We start from the raw sequence: 9,485 nt of genomic DNA, 5'->3' as shown, positions 1-9,485 counted from the left end.
CATAAACTGTTTCGCCTAAACTAGGGGCCAGGCCTACAGTTTAAAGGTTGTTGAGCCCTTCTAGAGGCTTCTTACCTAGCTTGCCAGAGTGTGGCTCCATGGCTTCAGTACTCTGCTGCTGCTTCTTCTTCTTCTTAATCTGCTTCATCAACCTCCTGTTCTTGCCAGCAGCGATCACAGCTTCCTACACCTTTACACCTGATGATCTTGGTGTTCTTTATACTAACTGCCTCCACAATGCCACTGCCAACAACAGCCTCAGCAGCACGTTCCAGCTCAACTTGAGGTCGGCTCTACGCGACCTCACAAACCTCTCGTCCTCCGGGACGAGGTACAACATTACCTCCGTTGGCTCCGGCAACGACCAAGTCTTCGCCATGACTCAGTGCCGTGGCGACCAATCGACGCAGGGCTGCTTCCGTTGCGTTTCCAATGCGACCACCACATTGCAGAACGCTTGCCCCCTTTCAATCGGAGCTCGGATCCAGTTAGATGGCTGCTACGTTCGCTATGATAACCAGTCTTTCTTCACGCCTGATTTCACTTATGTAGCAGGATCTTGCTATGGCACAACTAGCGATTCCGTCTTCTTATCAACCGTTGAGGCGCTGATGGAAAATGTCACCACCCTAGCTCCACAACACGGCGGATATGCAGCCGAGAGTGCGGGGGGCGTATATGCACTCGCTCAATGCCTAGGATATCTTAACGAATCAGAGTGCTCTCAGTGCCTCACATCGTATAATTGGAGGCTACTGTGTGATTCCACTCTGGGGGAAAATTGGCACTCTGTCAGCTGCTACTATCGTTACGAGACTTACAGCTTCTTCAACCCTCCACCTCCCGCCGCTCCGCCCCCGCCGGATTTACCAACATCTACATCACCAGCTCCACCGACTGCATCGGCCCCAAATACACACAAAACACACGGTGGTACCTTGCGCTCTAAATTTGCTCTCACAGCTTCTTAACGTCGTCTAACAGACTTTCAATTTCCAGGATCAAAGATCGCAATCATCGCCGCAGGCGCTGTTGTTGCAGTTGCCTTTGCCACTGTAGCTCTATCTCTCACGCTTGCAGTGCGGAGACGCAAGGCAAAAACAAGACAAGGTGAATGCACCATTTTACGATGGATATCTTGCATACTGTGTGTGCTAATAGTCCACTTATTATCGCTGGAGCAGATCTCCATGCAGCAGCTCAGGGTGATGAGAGTGAGGCTTGGACGCAACCACTGTTCCAACGGAAGGCGGAAGTATTCTCGTTGCACGAATTGGAGGTAGCAACTGGGAACTTCCATGCCGACAACAAGCTTGGAGAGGGTGGATTCGGTCCTGTGTACAAGGTTATGCTACGAAGTATGATCTATTATAAGTCTAGCACCAAAAAAATTGAAATTCTTCTCTTCTCTTCTAAGGCAGTAGCTGGGGCATGTGCGGGTGTGCAGCCGGGACTAAATGCAACCCCATCCCCCCAAAAAAAAAAACCCTCTTCAATGGAGCCATTCTGCCCTTTTAATGGCGCCCAACTGATCTGCGCCGCAGGCTTTTTAACCCAATCTCTCACGACTGACGATTTTCTTCTCAACCAATTTCTTGGTGGTTTCTCACAGGCCGCATAAGCTTTGGCCGCAGCAGCTCCTCTATCTAATGTTTTGCCGTGTACTGCATGTTTTCAGGGAACTTTATCAAATGGGCAGCATGTTGCTGTTAAAAAGCTCTCTTTACTAAGCCAGCAGGGGAGGCGTGAGTTCATGAATGAAGTCAACCTCATAACCAGTGTACAGCATAGGAATCTCATAAAGCTGCTGGGAAGTTGTGTGGAAGGCCCTGAGAGAATGTTAGTGTACGAGTATCTTCCCAACAAAAGTGTGGACGAACTACTGTTTGGTAAGCCTTGTACAAGGCTCTAAACTAGCTTAATGTGCTCTTGGTTTAAAAGATCAGTACTGCACAGTGGTAGGAAGAGCACATGTGCCCCATCTGCACACAATTACAACCACATTAAGGGGCAAACCATCCTTTTCTGGGATGTCTGGGTGGCACCTTGTGATGGGGGGCTGCACATGGTCTTGCAGTTGTTATCTTTGTGAAGAATTTCAAAGATCTTAATGCATTATATTCTTTCTTGTTACGTACAACTAAACAATTGTTAATATCTTGCACAGATTACAGACATAAAGAAGCTCTTTCTACTGGTTTTTTCTATTGTGTGCAGAACATTCAACAGATCACAAGAAGCTAGAGTGGTCTACTCGATATGGCATAATTATGGGTATGGCTCGAGGTTTAGCATACTTACATGAAGAGTCTCAGATCCGAATTATCCACAGAGACATCAAACCGAGCAATATTCTTCTAGATGATCAACTCAACCCAATCATTGCAGATTTTGGTCTTGCCAGGCTCGTGTTAGATGAGGAGTCACATATCAACACAAGAGTTGCTGGAACCTTGTAAGTCTTTTGAGGAACACAGACAAAATCAAACCACAAGGTCACATATGTCTAGGAGGTGCAAGGAAAATTCAAAACACAAACTCATGTATAAGAGAATATTTCTCCAAAATAGACTAGATGCTGCTTTGGTCATAAAATGCTGTGTCAAGAAAGTTCTAATGAACAGCATTTCCCTTTGTGGTGAAGGGGATATCTTGCCCCAGAGTATGCAATCCATGGAGAGCTCACTGAAAAAGTTGATGTCTTCAGCTTCGGGGTAGTCACCCTCGAGGTCATAAGTGGAAAGAGAAATTCAAATGAAAGGCTTCTTGAATGGGTAAGTAATGTATTCTCCTACACACCAACAAGCTTGTGCTCTAAGCCTATTTGCAGGAGCATCATTCATTATTTTTATTTCTTTTTAAGTTGGACTTTCCTAGCTGTTGACATTTGGTTGGCTATGGAATTGTTGTAAAAGCTTCAAGCAAAGGTTAATAGGAGAATTGCCTCTGTGCATACATATATGTAGAGTTTTGGTGAATGAAGCCGATTTGGATGGATGTTAGTGCAGGCATGGAGGCTGTATCGGCAACAAAGACAGTTGGAGCTGGTAGATCCAAACTTGGGTAGTAGCTTCTCTGCTGGCCAATTCATACGTGTAGTTCATGTTGCATTGTTGTGTACTCAAGAGATTGCAGAGCTGAGACCAACCATGTCTACGGTCACCTTGCTACTCTCCGGGAAGTCTGAGATATTGGAAATACCTACCAAGCCAGCTTTTGTTACAGTAAGCAACACGAGACAACCTGTGGATTCTCCTGATCGTGCATGGAGTTCTACATCTTATGATTCCTCTCCAGCACTCCAAATTGTCCATAGTTCTAATCATGCACAGTCCACTATTAGTGAAGTGGAACCTAGGTGATTAATATTCTTCAGATAGTAGTCTTATTTACTGAGCTCACTATCCTCTGAAGTGTTCATAAATGAAGTATCTCCACTTCTCACGTGGAAAGACTGGATGTACTACGTTTATCACGGGACATTGGTTTTTCGTAATGTGTTTCTTGTGTGATTTGAGCCAAAAGTGTGACAGTATAATGTAATTGTGATCTAAATAGTTACGAGGCATATCTTGATTTATTAATTATCTTGAATCTAAGGTTGCTAGTTATCTACCTATATTAATTATCTTGAATCTAAGGTTGCTAGTTATCTACCTATGGTTGGGACTAGGCTTATAAGGCACACAAAGCAATTGGAAAAACCAAGACATGATTGATGGAACACGGACGAAGAGAGAGAAGGTGATCGATTATACTTGTATATTATGTGTGTAGCCACGATATAATAGATTACCCTGCTTTTTGGGGAGTAGAGACTGTAGAGTACACACATACACTTGGATACCACGTGAGGTTTTGTACCTTTATATTTAGTGGTCAACTTGTGTGAACATATAATAATAGTAGTGTCTAGACTCCAAGCTTATACCTATCAAATTAATCTAGCAGTTGTACCAGCACCTCACATAACATTTTTTTTTTCAAAACAGGACATGTATTGTGTTCAAGGCTACAATTTAGTTGAAGTGACTTTTTCCATAGAATATTGTTTTGTGTTCAAGGCTACAATTTAGTTGAAGTGACTTTTTCCATAGAATATTGTTTTGTGTTCAAGGCTACAATTTAGTTAAAGTGATTTTTTCCAAGGAAACTTTTTAAAAGGATAAAATCATAAGCACACCCACACCATGTTTTTTTTGTTATGAGAGGAAATTATACACACGCGTGCACACACACACACACACACACACACACACACACACACATACACATATAGCGAGAAAATTATATACACATAAATTAGAATGAATTTTACATCAGAATAGGGTATATCTTGTGTTCAAAGCTACCTTGTGGCATTAACCAACAAATTCTTGGTAGCAAGCGCCACCATATTTTTCCTTGATAACCCACTTCTTACTCACATAATTTGGTCACAACCATGCTAATATCTAAGATGTTCTCACAAGCGGCATGCATTAACTCTTGCCAAAGATGAGATTCTTGCATGTTTCCTAGATAAGGTTGATTACAATGGCTCTTAAAACTTGTAATGCTTCATAGAGAGCTGGATTAAATTTTTGTCTCCAAGAAGATCCCACTTCTTGCTAACGTAAAATTTTTGGCCTAATGTAGCCATTTCCCAATGTATTTCCATAGAAATCATGCAACAAAACACATTGGCATGGATAAAAATACCTTGATCGAGGTATATCTATGTGTGTCGGCACATTTAGACCAGCTAGCTAGCATATGTGTATGGTCCCAAATGCCTCGATTGAGGTACTTGGAACGTAACATCGAGGTCTCTAAGTGTGATCGAGATATCTAAGTGTGTACACATTGAGCCCAAATAGTTAGCATATGTGTATGGTCCCAAATTTCTCGATCAAGGTATTCGATTTACCTACTGACCATCCTCCACATTGTGGCAAGCGTTGAGGTTATGCTAGCATCACGACATAGCCTCGAGAGAATGGTAGATATAGAGGATCAAGCTGCTAGTTAGCATTGTCCTGCACTCACCTCCCAAGGCCCTTCTACTTTTGGCATCTCTAGGCTCCTTGGGATTTGGGATGGCATCTTAAATACACGGATGATGTGCCCAACTGGGAAGTAGTATTTCTCACTAAATGATAGTTGCACATATCTATAGTTGCGTACTATATCTAAATATATATTCTCACTGAATGATAGCTACATATCTATAGCCGATATGTAGTTGCCCTATGGGAGATTGCCTAAGCATTACTAGATACCCATCTAATCTGTAAAGTAGTTACATGCATAGTTCATATTGGGTAGTTTGGTGAACTATATAGTTGCCATCAGCTCCTTGTGCAACAAATCCTCTCTTTCATATGTTTCAAACTTAGGTGTCTCTTCCTCACCCTCGTTTTGACAAAAGTGAGCGATCATCTTCTCCATGAAATCCTCTTCCTCTATCTCATTTGGAGGAAATCTCGAGTCTTCCAAATGTATTGAACGCTCCACTTTCCAAGTGCTCCTTATGATGCTTGTACGCCTTTCTCAAGTTTCTCCCAAATGAATAATGAGGTATATTGTATAGTCCTTGTGCATGAATGTACATTCCCTCCTCATCCTAATGAACCATATTTAAAAATGACACTCAACGTTATATATGGCAAACCATGAATATAAATATCATCTCATAAGTTGCTATATACTAACCGAGGAATTGGCTTGCATCATCATGTTGGCTCGCATTGGTTCAAATGATCCACATTTTTTAATATCTTCAAATGTCACTCAATGTTCACATGCATAAACATTCTTGCGTCTTGCACATGAACAAGGGATTCTTCTTCGTAACCAAACCAGATCTCCAGTTAATGGTGACCCATCACTATCCGAACTATAGTAGAAGACATCTGTACCTGATAAAAAAATGTACAATTACAAAACTGAATATGAATACATGTACTAAATGTAGCAGTGTCATATATGGAATGGTTTGCTCTCTGGAATTTCCCTAGCGTTGCTATAAGTACTATTGTAAGTGATGCTTAAACGCCGCTGTGTCATTTTTAGCGATGTTAGGAAAATTAAATTTTTAAACCTGTTTCCTCCACTCCTTTATTTGAGGGACTGCACCGACTCCATGCTGTATCACATGCATTTGTACTCTTTACATTCTTCTTCCCCTTCCTCTTCCTCTTACTCTTTTTCTTTCTCCTTATTCATCACTACATGGCTATGGTGTGAGGTATTGAAGGTCTTCTTCTCTTATGCTTAATCCTAGTGCATTTTTTCTTCCTTCTTCTTCCTCTTCCTCTTCCTCTTTCTCTTCCTATTCATCACTCTACAAGTGATGGTGTGACCTAATGAAGGTTTTTTTCTATTATTCTTTCAGGCAGAGGGGGGGTCACTATATGTAAACCCTCTATATCATGTGCGTTCAAGGTCTAATTAAAAAACCCCTTATCTGTAATTTTTTCATGAATAAAACACACCCTTTTCCTATTCACAATTAGTAAAATACTCCCTTTAAATTGTACCCTTTTGTATGTAAAAAATGTGTAAAAAAGGGATTTAAAAAACCCCTTCTCTTGAACCCATGTGATAGGCTTACATGTTTATAAGTGACCCCTCTCGAGATTATGCTTAACCTAATGATTAATAGGAAACCTAATGAGATTATGCTTAACCTAATGATTAATAGGAAACCTAATGAGATTAGGGTTAAAGTTTAGAGTACTAACCTTCCCTTAGCTTCTTCTCCTTATTTTTTTTATGAGCAAGCTTAATGTGTATTGGTATTTTGTATATCTTTTGTTTTTGGTAGGTAGAGTTCATTAAATGTGCTACTAATCACTATTCACTATTTTACCTTTTTATGTTATGAAGTCTTGCACTAACCCTCTCGTTTGGCTTGACAATATAGAGGTAAGCTCTCTTTTTCTTATATTATTTAAGGCAAGCTCTTTGTTTATCGCACCCTTGGGTGATGGATTTAAATTTATCTTAGTGCATTAAGCTCTAAACAAAAAGCTTATGCATTAAGCACTATGCATAGATCTTAATGCATGCTTCTTGCATTAAGATTTAAGCATGTGCATTAATCTCTTAATGCTTCTTGAATTAAGCTCTATGCACACAACTTAATGCATGCATGCTTCTTACACATTTATGAGACAAAAAAGCACATGCTTTAAGCTTTATGCACATGTAAGCTTAGATCATGTGCATAAAGCTTAAAGCATTTGCTTTTTTGTCTCATAAATGTGTTACTAGTCACTTTTTTTCATGTTATGTTTTGTAGATCTTGCATTGTTGTCCCCTCCTTCACCTCGACATTGTCGAGGTAAGTTCTCTTATTCATGTAATAGTTAATGCAAGCTCATGTTTATTGCACCCTTGGATGCCGGGTTTAGGGTTTAGCATAGTGCATAAGGCTTAGCTTATGCATAGAGCCTAATGCATGCATTAAGCTCTATTCATAAAGCTTAATGCATGCATGATTCTTGCATCAAGCTCTATGCATAGAGCTTAATACATGCTTTTTGAATTAATCTCTATGCATTAAGCTTAATACATGAAGCATATAGGCATTAAGCTCTAGAGCTTAATGCAAGAAGCATGCACGCATTAAGCTCTATGCATAGAGCTTAATGCGTGCATGGTCCTTGCATTAAGCTCTATGGATAGAGCTTAATGTATGCATGCTTCTTGCATTAAGCTTTAAGCATGTGCATAAAGCTTTAAGCATGTGGTTTAGATTTTCTCATAAATGTGTTGCTAATCACTTTTTTTCATGTTATGTTTTGTAGGTCTTACATTGTTGTCCCCTCCTTCGGCTTGACATTGTTGAGGTAAGCTCTCTTGTTCATGTAATCATTATTAATGAATTTTTAAAAAATAGTTTATATTTTTCTTTAGTTCTTAAATTATTTTTAGAAAATTAATATTTGATAAATGGAAAAGAATTTAGAAAAAGTTTAAACATAAACTTAGGTTAATTTTTCATACTTAACATTTGTCTAAAAGATAAACTATACATTATGTTTTAGTAGCATGAGATCATTCTCAGTGCTTAAATATTATTCATAGTCTGAGCAAAGTGATAATAGGTCTGGGGCATTATTGTAGGCCATTTAGAATGTTGGTTAAGTTAGGTTAGGAGTGGCCATCCTGTGAGTTAATATAGTGGGAAGTGTGTGGAAAGTCCTCAAAAACTACGATCCAAAAGGGGCACTGTCCACCCTACTTGTCCAAGCAGTATTCTAGAAGGACTTAATAAAGTTCTAATATCACATAAGAAGTATAAGAGTTTTAGTCATAGAGATTTAAGCATTCTTGTGTTATTTAAGCTTAGAGAATTATTATGTTATTTAAGCTTTAAGCATTCTTGCTTTAGAGCGGTGAAAAACGTTTACATTCTATTTACATAAAGTGACTTGAGTATCTTGAGCATCATTCCATCTCTTGAGGTAAACTCCAATGTTTTTATTCTTCTTATTTATTTGGTTTTCACCCTTGGGTGCCGAGGTTTCAATTTTTATATTCTCTTATGTTTTATTTAGATTGCAAGCTTATGGCTTATGGATAGAGCTCTCAGGAGGTGCACTACTAAGAAATTTTATGTATCACGTTTGTTCAAAGGGCATTTAAAAAACCCCTTACCTGTAAATTTTTCATGAATAAAATGACCTCTTTTTCTTAATGGAATTACGAGTTTTTTTACAAAATCGATTTAAAAAATCCTTTTATATAAATTTACCTTAAATTTTTGAATTAAAAAACCCCTTTATTTGAACTTATATGTGATAGTCTTACATATTTTTTAGTGAGCCCCTCTCGAGATAACGCTTATGGATTATGGATAGAGCTTACGCTGTCGTGACGTAGGCGGTGTCGCTGGGAAAGTGCGAGACTTCTAGCTGTGAGAGTAGGTACCAAACCTAACAAGGAAACTCACATACAAAATCCCCCAAGAAGCATAGGACAAGTCCATTTTTTAATGACATATACATGTGTCAATTCATCTCAATACATCCTTGAATTTGTGTACCAAATGCTTGTCCCTTTCCAAGCATAAATTCACTGGCTTCTTTTTCCAAAACCTTCCAGCCAATCACATGTAAGCATAACATAACCTTTAAGTATTTCCAACACACATGTGACCCTTTTCATTCCATACATCCACTATCACCATTCCCAACATCTCATAATGTTCTTTATCACCTGAAAATCTGGCTTAAAATTCCAACAACTCACAAACACAAGATGATATATGGCATAACTATAACATATTCACATGATTTTAAAAAAATTCCATGGCCTGCATTCTCGATCCACTAAGATAGAAACAAAATCAATTTTTACCAGAGTCCTTGCTGTATTTCTGATACTTTGATTCCATGTCTCTTGATGCAATATCCTCACATCTCTTCATATCAAGCCACTTTTTATTTACAAAACCTTTAAAGGTTTATTGACACCACGAATTTTCAAACGTGGTA

The 9,485-nt window shown here is 39.1% G+C and overlaps 1 protein-coding gene across 2 annotated transcripts in view; it reads left to right on the top strand.

The window, feature by feature from the left end:
• The window catches only part of LOC147631255 (cysteine-rich receptor-like protein kinase 29), a 3,666-nt gene extending 101 nt beyond the window's left edge, over positions 1-3,565 (top strand). The window contains exons 1-8 of one of the 2 annotated variants that reach the window (XM_086809601.1): positions 1-930; positions 1,000-1,110; positions 1,185-1,345; positions 1,679-1,889; positions 2,218-2,274; positions 2,389-2,455; positions 2,645-2,774; positions 3,009-3,565. The exon at positions 1-930 is cut by the window's left edge and continues 101 nt beyond it. In XM_086809601.1, the coding sequence (XP_086665727.1) occupies positions 99-930; positions 1,000-1,110; positions 1,185-1,345; positions 1,679-1,889; positions 2,218-2,274; positions 2,389-2,455; positions 2,645-2,774; positions 3,009-3,362 (1,923 nt within the window). In that variant the 5' untranslated portion in view covers positions 1-98 and the 3' untranslated portion in view covers positions 3,363-3,565. Of the gene's footprint in view, positions 931-999; positions 1,111-1,184; positions 1,346-1,678; positions 1,890-2,217; positions 2,456-2,644; positions 2,775-3,008 lie in introns of both variants that reach the window. The other variant, XM_086809600.1, reaches the window with a different exon arrangement.
• The last annotated feature ends 5,920 nt before the right edge of the window (positions 3,566-9,485 follow it).

This window comes from Cibotium barometz, chromosome 15 (assembly GCF_041138505.1).
Source record: "Cibotium barometz isolate CiBa-2024 chromosome 15, ASM4113850v1, whole genome shotgun sequence".
NCBI classification, from domain to species: domain Eukaryota; kingdom Viridiplantae; phylum Streptophyta; class Polypodiopsida; order Cyatheales; family Cibotiaceae; genus Cibotium; species Cibotium barometz.
The sequence above is the reverse complement of the archived record's forward strand: the minus strand, read 5'-3'. Positions and strand labels throughout refer to the sequence as shown.